The sequence below is a fragment of the Furipterus horrens genome, unplaced genomic scaffold, assembly GCF_987537825.1.
Source record: "Furipterus horrens unplaced genomic scaffold, mFurHor1.1.pri manual_scaffold_6, whole genome shotgun sequence".
In the NCBI taxonomy this organism is placed as follows: Eukaryota; Metazoa; Chordata; class Mammalia; order Chiroptera; family Furipteridae; genus Furipterus; species Furipterus horrens.
The window spans coordinates 139,739,331-139,754,444 of record NW_028327176.1 but is presented as its reverse complement, the minus strand read 5'-3'; the positions used below and the strand labels follow the sequence as shown (position 1 = coordinate 139,754,444).

Here is a 15,114-nt window from a genome sequence, read left to right as displayed (position 1 = left end):
GTTTTTTAATCCATTCATCTACAGATGGGCACTTAGGCTGTTCCCAGCACTTGGCTATTGTGAATAACACTGCTATGAACATAGGGGTGCATAAGTTCTTTTGAATTGGGGTTTCAGGATTCTTCGGGTATAATCCTAGCAATGGAATCCCTGGTTCAAAAGGCAGTTCCACTATGTTTTTCATAGTGGCTGCACCAGTCTGCATTCCCACCAACAGTGCACTAGGGTTCCCTTTTCTCCACATCCTCACCAGCACTTGTTGTTTGTTGATTTATTGATGATGGCCATTCTGACTGGTGTGAGGTGGTATCTCATTGTGGTTTTTATTTGCATCTCTGATGGCTAGTGATGTTTAGTATTCTTTCATATGTCTATGGACCCTCTGTATATCCTCCTTGGAGAAGTGTTTGTTCATGTCCTTTGCCCATTTTTTTAATTGGGTTGTCTGTCTTCTTGGTGTTGAGACATGTAAGTTCGCTATATATTTTGGAAATCAGTCCCCTGTCTGTGATGACATTGGCAAATATGTTTTCCCATATGGTTGGTTTCCTTTTCATCTTGCTGATGTTTTCTTTTGCTGAGCAGAAACTCTTTAGTTTGATGTAATCCCATTTGTTTATTCTTTCCTTTATTTCCCTTGCCTTAGGAGACGTTATCAGTGAAAATATTGTTATGTGGCATATCTGAAATTTTCCTGCGTATGTTTTCCTCTAGGACTTTTATGGTGTCACGGCTTACATTTAAGTCTTTGATCCATCTTGAGTTTATTCTGGTGTGTGGTGTAAGTTAGTGGTCTGGTTTCATTTTTTTGCATGTCCCTGTCCAGTTCTCTCAGCACCATTTATTAAAGAGGCTCTTCTCACTCCATTTTATGTTCCTTCCTCCTTTGTCGAATATTAGTTGACCTTATAGACCGGGGTTTATTTCTGGGCTCTCCATTGAAATTTGTCTTTTTAGTGAAATACATGACTTGACAAGGTTTTTTGATTTATAATAAATGTTTCTTCCTAGTGCCTACTTTAACTTTCTCCTATGTGCTTTAATTATAAATTTTTTAGTGGAATGACAAAATGTTCTAGTTTGAAGATAACCATAACTGCTGTTACTGCTCTTCTCTGTTAGGAATTCTTGTTAAATCATGGGCACAGATCTTTGCCAACTCGAAAGCCCAGAGGTTACTCTTCCAGATCATAGATTGTTTACTGCTGCCACATGCGGTGTTACAGCAAGAGAAGGGGCTGCCTGCACCGAGGCTGACTGCAATTCAGAAGAGCCTTCCTTTGTATCTCCAGGTATAGTAAGTGTGGCTACTTAAACACTAAAAAAAAAAAAAAAAAATTTTTGAAACCTTGCCTTAAAACAGCTCACTAACTGCAGACTTAAAAGTCATGCATTATAATCTCGATGTATGTGTGTACATCTGGCACTTGCATTTAGCACATTTTTAATTCCTTTTGTGTTTGGCTCTGAAAACAAAGATGGAAAAGACAAAATCTACACCCTCACAAAGCTCGGAGTCGACAGAGGAGGCTGACTAGCATAGACACTTAGAGCAATGTGCTCAGTATTTTTCTTAGAGGCCTCATCTGTCTGTCACCCAGACTGGGATGAGAAGATGTGGGAGAGGACACTGTACAGGACACTGTGTCAAAGAGCAGAGTGCGTAGGAGTGGAAGTTCTGTTCCTGTCAGAGGGAACAGCATGAGAAGGGCATAATTTCTGTAAGAAGTATGACATGCTGGGGCAGGCTGGTGGGGGGAAACAAGTAATTCTGTTGTGGCTGGTGACTCATATAGGAGGGGCCACATACTGAGGGACTTTCCATGCCATGCTCAGGAGTTTAGACTTGCTCTTTTACATGGGGGGCTATTGATGAATTTTGAGTGGAGAAGTGCAAATGACTTATAGGCACATTTAGGAAGATGATTCTGGGGACAGTATTCAACATAGTTTGTGTGGAGCTTAGATTGGAGACTGGGAAGGCAGTGGGTAGTTCATTATCTGAAGGTTTTGAACTAAGGCAGTGGGGTACGCAGCTCACAGTACCTTTCAGAAACATTGAGGAGCTTCAGTCAGAAAGACTTGCTGAGTGAGTGTCATGGAGCAACAGAAAAAACAATACTCTTTACCTTCCAGGGTAGCTGCTTCTGTAGGTAGTAGTGCTGCTAAATGAAATAGGGTATTCTGGAGATAAAGGGATAAAGGTAAGAATTTCTAAACAGCCTTAGTTTGAGGTGCTGGGGAATATCCAGCTAATGATGTTCATTAGGCACTTGGAAAGACTGATCTGCCATTTAGGAGAAAGGTGTACTTTTTTATTCATTAGTGCCTGATAATAAGGTAAGTGCTCCTTACTTGGGCTCCAGCAAGGGAAGCTAAGGAGGAAGGGGAGAATGGATTTTGATAGGTAATAAGCAGTCTCTTTCACAGATGGATTTTTTAAAACAGATTTTTCTGATTTCTAATTTGTTTTAAGTTGGCTCTTTAATTATGTATTCATAATAGCACTTAAAGTAAAGTTTTGTGTGTCCACTAGCAAGGTTAAAAAGCGCTGTCAGTCTGGAGGGGAAGGTGGGTGCAGGGGAGCTGAGGGCCGCAGGAGAGCCTGCAGTGCTGGTTCCATGTGGCCCTCTTAAACCGAAATCACACATTTAGTAAGAAGTCTTATAAACTTCCAAAGTTATAAATTGAAAAATCTGGTGAATTTGTCAGAGTTGCCTTGGGGCTGTTTCTTTAATTTTTTAAAGATACCCAGCTCCCCTCTTCAGAATTTTCAAAACTTATCCATTTATTACTGTATCTTCTGATTTAATGGTCTTTTCCTTAAACAAAGCACTGAAGAAATGGGATGGTGGGATGTCCATTTTTTTTTAATGGTTTAATTGCTAGTGTTTTAACAGCTCTATGCTAATTTTTATTACAAATAACCTTTCAAAATTTCTTATTGGGTAAATATCTATAGCTAAAATGTAGACATAATCATTACTTATTTTTTCTCTGGGAAAACACATTGTGAATCACAAAAGTACCAAATTATAAGTTAAATTTTAGATCATAATTTGTTGTGTTGGTGATAATATGTATAATAGGTAATTTTTAGTAATATTGGCAGAAAAAAGTTTCTGTTTCCCAAGGTTTTGGTTTAATTTTAAGTATCAAATACTGGAATCCATATGAAAGTATTTTGTTAATTTCTATACAGAAGGAAGGAATTAAATTAACAGACATGCAATATGACATTGTGAGTTCAGTGTGACTGTGGTCAAGCTCCTAACTCCTCTACACCTCAGTTTCCTCAGCTATAAAATTGTAGCTGTGGTAACACTAACTCAATGGTTTTTTGATGAAATAATGTATATGAACCATGTGGCACAGTGCCTGACAAACGAAAACCGTAAAATAAATTGTCAATATTCTGAACCATAATCTTCTGCATTTTTCACCCTTTGTTAATTTTTTTAAATTATCACTTTTCTTAACATGGAATATTTTTAGCATAAGTTTTGTTGTAATCAGATAAGTGATCAGAGCCCTACATTTTAAAAAACGGGCCTAACCTAAAATATATTTTGTAACTTTGTAGTGACACATATATGCAGTTGGTGAGTGTGGTGGTCAGGTTTTCTGAGGATGAGAGAAGAAAGAAGCTTCCTTTGTCTTCCTGCCCATTTCCCCTGCTTCCTTTGAATGTGCCCCAAAGACAAGTCTGTTTGTTTAGATACCACAGCAGAGGTGTTACCAGGCTCCACGACTGCCTGAGCTTCATATAAACATTCTCTGCTGATAGTTGGTGGTGTCCTAGTTGACTGTGGTAAGTTACAAATTCTGACATGAACATAAATACAGGGAACTAAATTAGTAAGTTCCTAAATACTTTTTTAAGTTTACCTTTTAATGTTATTTGTTTTTTTTTTTCCTCCTGTAGGGCATGTGTATTGTATGTTGTCAGTCTCAAAATGCAAATACCTATTTGAATCAATTGCTAGGGAATGTCATTGAGCAGTATATCCAGCGGTTTCTTCCAGCTTCACCACATGCTTTAGATCTTGGACAGCATCCCGTTTTGTTGGCATTGAGAAACTCAGGCACTGCTGCACCGGTGTCATCTCTAAAGAAATGCATTGCCCAAGTCATAAGGTACCTCTAAATATTAAAAATAAGCGGCATTTACAATTTGCTAATGTATTAAAAAGTAACAAAGTGTTTCAAAAGTATTGGCCTCCTTTAGAATACTGGTAGTTTAGAAAACTTTTTTTTTTCCTGAAAAGCATTATCTAAGATTTTACTAAAATGATTTTTGCTCAAGGCAGCCTAAGACAACGCTTCTTTAAATCATTTGTTTTCTCTACACAGTAATTATTTTTCTTATATGTCTTAAAGGTGTGTGTGTTTTATATGTATATATATTTTTAGTTTTTTACCAGATAAACAGTAACTTTTATACTGTACATGATACAGTAATTACATTTTATAAATGATAAGTGAAAATATTATTGCTAATATGAAAAAGGAAGTGCTATGAAGTACTATTTTGTTAGTCTATTCTCTGTCTTAATAACTTAGATTATTATTAGGCAGATGAGTAAATGAAATTTCTGAAGCTTTCTACTACACTCAATGCCTTTTAGCTGCAACATTAGAATATTCAGTAATAGAAATTATCTTTTCTTTGCCTTCATAGAGTATTTTATTTACCTTCATGTGAAATCAAATTTTAAACTTTAAGGTGCTGTGGTACTACATATTCTTATTTAGTAATTTTTTTCTGTTTTTAATGACTTGATATTATCCATCAGCTCTTTATAGAATTAAATGTCTAAAATCTGTTCTTCCTCCAGCCATTTTCCTGTGTTCATAGTGTTCTGTTACTTAGGTTTGGAAGCTTTATAGCTTTGTTCCCTCCCCTTTGCCATCCTCGGGCAAATGATTGTTTCCTTCCCTTCTTTTCACATCTCTCTTTCCTTACCACATTATGCCTAGGCTATTGCCAGAGTTTCCTAACTATTTTCACTATCTTGTCTCTTCTTCCAGTCTAGCCTAAGTAATTCCCCCAGATCACTCTTCCTGAAATACTGTTCCATTATGAAATTCTCCTGTCCCCAGAACTTTTTCTTCTTCTTCTTCTTCTACTCCTCCCCCTCCTCCCTCTTCCATTCCTCTTCCTCCCCCAACTCTCCCTCCTCTTCCTCCTCTTCCCTCTCCCCGACCTCCTCCTCCTCCTTCTTGCCTATGGGATTAACTCCATACAAAATCTGACACTTAACTTTTCCATGGCATCATATACAAACCTAATGAGACTGTTTTAGTTGTTGTCCTTCCAAAATACTTTATAGTTCCCTCCATTAAAATGCCATCCATCTGGACAAAATTCCACCGAGACATTCTAAGATCTACACCTAATATTTCAGTGTACTGTGATGTTTCCTTCTTTATGAAGTCATATGCGCTGTATGATTCAGTTCACAGAATTGTAATATTTTTGCCTTACTTATATCTGAATTCCCACCAAGATGGAAGTAGTCTTCTACCATTATGTTTGAGACATTGTGTAAGTAATTTTAGTACAAACCAGATGAGAATAGCTGAAGCAAAGTTAAATCCTTAAGGTCATAAAATCTTTTAAATCTCAATGTTGAAAATCCTGGCTGCTTTAGCTGACTTTCCTATTTGCCACTGAAAACATTTTTTTTTTTTTTTTCATGATTTCTGGTTGAAGGCTCCAAAATGTAACAATTCCTTTTTCTTTTAAATGCTCCATTACATGCTTCTCTGCTTCTGAGTTAACAAGTCTTAGTTAGGGCACCTTCCTCTGAATTTCTGAGAATTCAGGCTTATTATTCAGAGCACCTGTCATACTATATATCATGATAGGCTTCTTTTTTTTTTTTTCTTGTCTTAACTATTTTACTGGATGCTAACCGCTTGACTTCAGAGACCATATTGTACGTAACTTTACATTCTTGTTCTTAGACTTATACCAGGTACACTATAGGTACCCAGTGAACAAAAAAGACAAAACCCTTGTCCTCAAAGAATGAATGAATCTTCTGATATGTAATATTTGTTGAAGTCACTGTATGGAGTAGAAATGATGATGAAGACATAGTTTCTTCCCTTATGGAGTTTATAATTCTTACTGGTTTCTATGCCTCATTTTGCAAATTATTATTGCTTTGCAAATATGTGTGGATGTCTAGCTTAGATTTAGCTGCTTATGACAATTTTTCCTATTTAGACTTCTTAGAGATCGAGCAATCACACTTTGCAGGGTCAGACCTGGTTAGTACTTAGATGGGAGACTGCCTGGGAAAACCAGGTGCTGTAGGCTTTTGCCTCCGTTTCCTTTTGCCACTACCCCACTCAGGCCACTGGGAACTACTAACAGATGTACACTGAACACCTGTTAGAACCTAGAAACTATTCTAAAAGGTAGAGATATAACAATGAGTCAGATGAATTATCTTTATGATCTTGGTTGAGTTATAATGCTAAAATTTGTCCTGCTTTGAGAGAAGATATTAGATCCTAAATTACCTCTCTGATTCTTTTACTTCCAAAAGGAAAGAAAGAGGTAAAGCTAGAGTGGGAAATTAATTCCTAGGATAGTTTTCTTACTGAATTGGGGAAAAAAACAGACCCCTCTTACATGCCGACAAATAAATAAATAAATGTGAAGAGAGACTTCTTTATGAGAATTTGACACTAGAGAAAATGTTGCATCATTGAGGAGCTGGTAGAGGGGAACAGGCTTATATTAGGGAAAAAAATTAACAATTACATTCCTATTTGGATTTTAATAAAGTTCATTTTAAGACCAGGTTGCTTTAAATTTAGTTTGTGTCTATATTCTGCTTTAGCCCTTAAAGCACACCAAAAGGATGTGCAGTCATTGCTTCTAAAATTCTTTGTTTGAAAATAGCATGGTAAAATATACATACTTTTTAGAAATAGTGCTTTATTAATTTGTGGCAGTAAAATTTGTCAGTATCTATAGAGTATATGTCATTTGTTTTTCTATCAAATTTTGAGAAAAGAAAAAAACAAAATGGTGCTTCTTTTCAGGAAATCCTACTTTGAGTGTAAACAGTTCTTGAGCCCTCCGCGCTTAGCATCCATTCTGGCCTTCATCCTCCAGCTCTTCCAAGAAACTAACATAGACATTCCTGAGGTTGAACTGCTGCTCCCTGGCGTCTTAAAGTGCTTGGTGTTGGTCAGTGAACCGCAAGGTGAGTTTGAATTGAGTCTGTGCTTGTTAGACTTTTCTGTTCACAAATTAAAAAGTACTGTTTCCTGTCAGTTAAATTGATAATTACAAAAGTATTTGTTTATTTTATATCAGTTTGTGTATATTGTGGCTAAAGAATAAAGCATAGCCAATAGCTGAGGTAGAACATGATAAAACGGTTAAAAACTGACATGTCTCAGTCTAGTTAATTTTTTTTTAAGATTTTATTTATTTATTTTTAGAGATGTGGGAAGGAAGGGAGAAAGAGAGGGAGAGAAACATCAGGCTGGTACCGAATCCATTGAGCTGTACCAGCGAGAGCTAATTTAGTTTTTACCAATGCAGATAATTTACTTAGGGGCTACTTCCTCTGATTAGACTGGTTAACCTCTTAAAGAATATTTGTTCAGTCTGACTCCAATATGAAATGCAACTTGTTCAGTATTAAGTTGTGAGAAGTCAGCATAATTTCTTCTATTTGGGTTTCTGCTAGAATATCTAAGCTGATTTCTTGGGTAAACCTGTAAGGATCCTTTGATCCAATTCCTCTTGTTCTCAGTCTCCTCAGCCTTACTGCCAGTGATCTCTTTAAAACATTTATTTAATCCCCACTGTGAGTAGCATGCTTTAATAAGCTTATTGGGAATATGCAGAATAGTAGCCATAGTTCTATCCTGGAGGAATTTCCAAATGTAAATAGAATGCTCTTTGTGTGTGTATGTGTGTGTTTATCCCTGTCATGTGATTGTTCAAGGCAGGGCTTCTCAAATGTTGCTACCTAAGTGCTTATAACTGCTGAGATAAGTGAGTACAGTATGTATCCTCAAGAATCTGAGCGTGGTGCCCAGAGTGGTAGCTAAAAGCTCAAATATCTCTTTGAAATGTTCCATTTTATCTCAAAAATTTTATGCATATTTTGTTTTAATCCTTACTTTAATAATTTAAAATGTTCTTTCTGCTCTCAAGCTTGGTTTTGTGACAGATGTTATGTTAATTTAAAATACCCTTACTTTAGTAACAGCCTAGGCTTCTCTTTAGAAATTTTGCCCTCATTGAAAACATATGCATACTTAAAAAAATTTTTTTCACCCAAAGATATGTGTATTGATTTTAAAGAGAGAGAAAAATCTATGTGAGAGAAACATTGATTGGTTGCCTACTGTATGAGCCCCTACTGGGGATCAAACCCACAACCTATATGTGCCAAGTCCAGGAATCAAACCCGCAACATTTTGGTGTATGAGATGATGCTCCAACCAGCTGAGCCACCCAGCCAGGACTGCACAGTTTTAATTTCAGTGAAAGCTTATTGTATTATATAATATAAAATTTTGAGAGACAGAGTAGACAGTATAAAATTTTAGTTAGCTTCATATTCCAATAATAGTAATATTTACTATAAAGAAGACCAGGGTTTGAAAGGTGAATTTTTCCTCTTATATCTAGAGTAAAGCAAAATTAATTTTAGACTTGTAATAAAGAAAAGAAAAAGCATTTACTTGAGTTAAAGGAGATATAGTCTGGGAGACAGAGATTTAGGTAGCAACCTAAATTGTGCTCCATCAAGACAAAGAGGAAGTCATCTTCATAAAGTTCCCACCCAAGATCTCAATTTTATGCAAATTAGGTATCCAAATTGTGCAGTTCTGGTTGGACAGGACAGGGCTCTATTTGCTGGTAGAAAGACGAAGCCAGGTGTTCCTGAGGTGGTTGACTCAGATGCAGGAACAAGCAGGGCACAGTGCAGGAAGCCAAGCATTCAGTCTGAGGTTCTTCCTGGTACACAGAGTATGTGAGGAGCCCCTGTCAACAGACTATTATTACTCATAAAATTTGGGCCCTCGCCTGACCCTGGGGAGTTCATCTCAGAAGATAAATTCCTTCTTGAGGTTCACATCAAATTCTATTTCTTCCTGGGTCCACACTGCCTAGTGAGTGCTTCGCATGTTCAACATTGATGGAATACAGAATTCTCCATCTCCATAGTACTGTCTTTGTAACCTTGAAGGAGCAATATTAAATGTAGATTTGTGTGCTTGGCTCAGAGAGTATTCTGACTTTCCTTGTTGTGTCATGTTTGAAAGGACAGTTGTACAGTGATAAGAAGTGTTACTAAATGACTCAGCAAGCCCACTCCTAATTATGTACCCTAGAGAATTTTAAGCACACATTCACTCCAAAACCTGTACACAGAGCTTGGTGAGGTCCATTTCTTGCATGACAACATAAAGAGCTCTGCCAGCCTGCTCCCCAACCAAACTGGTGAAAATTATTTAAAAGAAAGCGTTTAAATTTTCTGAAAGTAGTCCTAAGAGTAAACAGCAAATGGAGAAACATTTATTTTTAAGAATCTACTAAAACTTGGTAAGAGCAGCAGGAGCCTGTGGTACTTGACCCAAGACCACTGCTTCTTTTCTCCAGCACAGAAACTCAACTGCAGACTGGTAAATCTAAGAATATAGGGCTCTCTCTCTCCCCAACTTCCAGTAGGAGGGGGTCCTGAGAGAGGCATTATACCAACATTTCTCATCCTGCCCCCAAGCTACCTGATGCTAACGTTATGTTTCAGGCAAGTATGGCTAAGAGGTGGGGCTCCATTTTTCTGCTCCGCTCCCACCCATGGGATGGTTGCAGTATATTGAGCGTGACACCACTGAGAATACAGGGGTGCCAGTCATTCTTGCCACAGCTTATATGTGGGGGTTCCATGCCAAGAGAAGCAAGCTGTGAGGACCTGGGGCGGCTCCCCCTCCTTCCACAAGCACTCAACCCTTAACATGGGTGTGTCACTCAGAACATAGTGGGCACCATTGTTCCTGTCCCCAGCTCAGGCCCTGCCTCTGAGATTTCACCTGGAACTCTGAATCTCTCCCCAAAGAACTACTTCATTTCCAACACAGTGTGTAAAAGTTCAAGCCTGAGGGTACTGTCAAAAACAGTGGAGTTTGTGATAAAAGGAAATAGGTAGGAGGATAATAGATTCATTAGAGCTATAAAATAATCTGTAGGCCAGCTAGTTTGGTGAGAAAATTGGTGAAAGAGGCAGCTGGTTAGAGCCCTTGGGTCAGAACAAGTCTCAGACATTAATCTCAGTGTTTTGTCCTTTTAAAAAAGCCTGAACTTGATTAGATCAGTCTATAAGGCAATTTATGCCCCCGGGCATTATCAAAAATAATAACATGATCAGCCAGCAATTAGTGGAGTTTAACAGCTGGTGTCAACATGGAAAGGGACAGTCAAAGCCACTGTCAAAGCCACTGTCTTCCGATGGAGACTGGGGCACACCTAAGGTTACATCACCATGTGAGGGGCAATTTTAGAGGTTTCACACTGGATAGTATGAAGAAGGAAGAGCAAGTAGGCTTCACTAAATAATGTACAGCTTTCAACAAAGAAAAAAGTTAGAGAACATAAAAAGAAACAAAAGGGTCATCTATACACTGGGGGGAAAAGCAGGCAACAGAAGCTGCCAGTGAGAGCAATCAAATATTGGATTTAACAGATGAAGACTTCAAAATAGTAGAGGAACAAAAAACAAGACATTTAGAAATCAAAATGTAAAATGACTGCTGTAAATCCAACTGTATCAATAGTAACGGTAATCGTGAAAGGATTGAACAAATCACAAGACAGAGGTTGTCCAAATGGATTTTTTAAAAAAGATCTAACTATATATCTGTAGCAAACACTTTAGATTCAAACATTGAAAGTAAAAGGTGGAAAAGGGTACATCATGCAAACTAACCACAGAAAGCAGGCATGGCTATAATATCAGACAGAATAAACATTAGGCCAAACAGTGTTATTAGAAAATAAGAAGAGATACTTTATAATGATAAAAGGCTCCATCCACCAGGAAAATGTAACAAAATATATGTGCAACTAACAACAGAGCACCAACATACAGGAAGCAAGAGCTGAGAGACATGGAGAAAGAAACAGTTCATCGGTAATAGCTGGAGGATATCTTTTTGGTTTTCACTTCAACATATAAAGAGATAGGTAGTAATCATTCTCACCTAATTGGATCACATTGTTACTTTTGTCACAAACAAATAGGAAAAAAACTCATAACCCATAGACACAACACATGGGTTTATTTCTGGACTCTCAGTTCTATTCCATTTATCTGTTTTTATGCTAGTAGCACACTGTCCTGAGTACTGTTGATTTGTACTAAATTTTGAAATTGGGAATCTGAGTCTTTCAACTTTATTCTTTTTCAAGGTTGTTTTAGCTATTCTGGTTCCCTGCAATTGCATATGAATAATAGACTCAGCTTGTCAGTTTTTACAAAGAAGTCTGCTAGGGTTCTGGTGGGAGTTGCACTTAATTTGTTAGATCAATGTGGGGAGTACCCCCCACCTTAACAATATTAACTTTTAATCCATGAAAATGCCATGTTTTTCTTTATTTAGATAGTCTAATTTTTTTCAACAATGTTTGTTAGTTTTCAGATTCTAAATTTGTATTTCTCTTTTGTTAAATTTACTTCTTGTTATTTTTGAGGCTATTGTAATGGAATCAGTTTCTTAATTTTATTTTTAGATTGTACATTGAAAGTACATAAAAATAGATTTTTGTATTTTAATTTTGTATATTGCAACTTTGCCGAACTGGTTTATTAATTCCAATAGGTTTTTAGTGGAGTCCTTAGGGTTTTCTATATACAAATCATATCATCTGCAGATAGGGGCATTTTTTTTTTTCCTATTTAATCTAGATGCCTTTTATTTCTTTTTCTTGCCCTGTCTAGGACTTCTGTGATAATGTTGATAGAGCGGCAAGAGTAGACATCCTTGTCTTGCTCCTAATCTTAGTAGGAAAGCATCTACTCTTTCACCATTAAGGGTGAGGTTAGCTGTAGCACTTTTATAGATGTCCTTCGTCAGATTGAAGCTTTTGTCTTCCATTCCTGGTTTGTCATTATGTAACAGAACCTCTGGGCTGCTCCAATTGAAACAGAACCCACAGGCCGTTTAGTTAGGGGCCCGATTGCCAGCCAGAATTACAACTCTCAGTACTAGAGTTTAGTGAAAAGAAAAAAGGAACTGTTTATTTAACGGTTAAATAGATTTAGATTATTTGCGGATTTCTGCTGTTGAGTCTTACGTTCTTTAAAATATGCACAAACACATAGTTCTGCCTCCCCCTACCAAACCAGGCCTTAGAAAAGTCAGAAACACTGTTTCCCTACTTCCTAGGCACAGTTCAGCTTTACCAGTAGCTGCCAATCACTCAGTTCTGATTGGGGAGGTCCTTTCTGTGCTGTGGTGCCCTCCAGCTCTCAATGCAGAACCGCCTGGATTCTCAGCCTCCTTGTAAACTGCCTTCTTCCTGCAAACTGCATGGATCTCCTCTTCTTCTCAAAACCGCATGGCAAGAGCCACTTAAAGCAGCCTGGAGAGACCTGCTCCTCCAAGCCACCAGGAGGGAGTGTGTGAGCTAAAATATCCGCAGCTGCTTATATATCCCTGACTGCGTCAGAGGACGCAGTGAGTGTTGCAAGCAGTTCTGACCATTCACAGAACCCTATGCAGGCTCTGTAGGCTTCTTCCTACCATCCCACAGTCCAAGACCCCTCCCATCTTCCTGAGCCTTGGAAGTTTCAAAGCGGATCTTTGTGCAACAAAGTTTCCAGCCACTAGCTCCAGGCATGCAAAGGCATCCTGAAAGCTGCTTCCTTTTCCCTGTCTCCCAGGGGCAAACTCTGGGGTTTGTTTTTGGACTCCCCTGTTTCTCTAACAGTTTTGTAATGCACCTCCTTCCCCCTGATAGTTATACTTGTTCTGAAGCCTTTGTCTGAAATGAATAGATCTACTACAGTTTTGTTTTTAATTGTATTAGCATTGTATATATTTCTCCTTCCCTTTATTCTATCTGTGTCTTTATATTTAAAGTAGACACAGTTGCAGATAATATACAGTTGGGCCTTATTTTTATATCTGTTGTCAGTCTCTGTCATTTAATTTAGAGCATTCACTTTTAAAGTGATTGTTGATATAGTTTGGTTGATACCTACCATATATGTACTACACATTGCTCTTATTCTTTTTAATAGTCTACTATTTTTCTGCCTTCTCTGATGGTTTTAATTGAGCACTTTATATGATTGCATTGTTCTCTTAACACATCAAATATATACTCCTTTAAAAAAATTTTTTTTAATGGTTTCCTCAGAATTTGTAGTATAAACTAATCCAAATCCACTTTTAAATGACACTATTCCTTCATGGTAGTACAAGTACTCCTTAGCATAGTATTCCCAATCCCTTTCTCCTGTCCTTTATAACATTGCTGTCATTCATTGCACATTTCCATAAGGTATGATCACCAGGTACTTGTTGTGATTACTATTTCGAACAAAAAGCTCTTAGGTCAATTAAAACTGAAGAGAGAGGTGAATAAAGAGAACCACAGCTTACCAGGACAAGAAACCTGCTGTGGAGCTCTTCCTGGTAGAAATTTTTAAACCAAATTTGACTAATTATTCTTTGTTCAGTTTTGGGGGCAGCAGTTTGCCCTATGACCTAATTTCTTTGATGCATCTAGGAAGAGTTGTTTTTCTGTTCAGATTATTTCCCCAAATTGATCTGCAAATTCAGTGCAGGAGACTTCTTTGTACAAACCGACAGGCTGAGTCTATAAAATATGTAATTGCAGAGGGCCCAGACTAGCCAAAACAATTTTGAAAAAGAAGAAAGTTGGAAGACTCTGACTTTGCCATTTCAAAACAGTACAAATCAACTGTAATAATGACAGTGTTGTACAGGCATAAAGATAGATCAATGGAGTAGAATTGAGAGTCCAGAAATAAACCCATGTGTCTGGTTTTTGTTTTGTTTTGGATAAAGGTGCCAAGATGATTTAGTAAGGGGAAAATAGTCTTTGGCAACAAATTGTGCTAGATCAGGTGGTCAGCCACAGGCAAAAGAATGGACTTGGACCTTTACTTCATACCATATATGATTATTAACTCAAAGTGGATCATAGACCTAAATGTCAGAGGTAAAACCGTAAAACTTAGAAGAAAGCATTGGAGTAAGCCTCCATGATCTTGGATTTGGCAATAGATTTTTAGATGTGATGCTAAAAGCATGAGCCACAAAAGAGGTAAATTGGACTTAATTAAAATGAAAAACTTTTGTGCTTCAAAGGACAGTATCAGGAATGTGAAAAGACAGCTCGCAGAATGAGAGAAAATATTTGAAAATCACTTACATAAGGAACTTATTTTTACAATATGTAAAGGACTGTTATAACTCAATAATAAAAAGAGAAACAGCAATTAAAAATAGGCAAAGGATTTGAATAGGCATTTCTCCAAAGAATATAAACAAATGGCTAATGAGCACCTGAAAAGGTGCTCAGCATCATTATTCACCAGGGAAATGCTAATCAAAAACACAGTAAGATACCATTTTATATTCACTAGCTTAAATATAACGAAAAAGTCAAATAAAAACAAGGTTTGAAAGTAGAGAAATTAGAGTCTTTATTTACTGCTGTTGGAAATGTGAAATGGTGTAGCCACTTGGGAAAACAGTACAGTAGTTTCTCAAATGGTTAAATATAGAGTTATCATGTGACCTATTAATGCCACTTTTAGGTTTATACCCAAAATTAATAAAAATATATGTTCACACAGAAATTTGTACATTAATGTATACAGCAGTGTTCCTTATAGCCTAAAGGTAGATTGTCCATCACCTGACGGATAGATTTTTAAACTGTAGTATATTCATACAATGGATTATTTGGCTGTAAAAAGGAGTGAAGTACTGGTACATGCCACAACATGGATTAACCTTGAAAACAATATTTTAAGTGAGAGAAGCCAATTTAAAAAGACTACATATTATTATTTCGTTTATATGAAATATACAGAG

The 15,114-nt window shown here is 37.2% G+C and overlaps 1 protein-coding gene across 1 annotated transcript in view; it reads left to right on the top strand.

The window, feature by feature from the left end:
* MMS22L (MMS22 like, DNA repair protein) overlaps positions 1–15,114 on the top strand; it is a 122,574-nt gene that overhangs the window by 102,217 nt on the left and 5,243 nt on the right. The window contains exons 20-22 of the mRNA XM_090280561.1: positions 1,123–1,292; positions 3,926–4,137; positions 7,063–7,226. Coding sequence (XP_090136687.1) covers positions 1,123–1,292; positions 3,926–4,137; positions 7,063–7,226 — 546 coding nt within the window. The remainder of the gene's footprint in view (positions 1–1,122; positions 1,293–3,925; positions 4,138–7,062; positions 7,227–15,114) is intronic.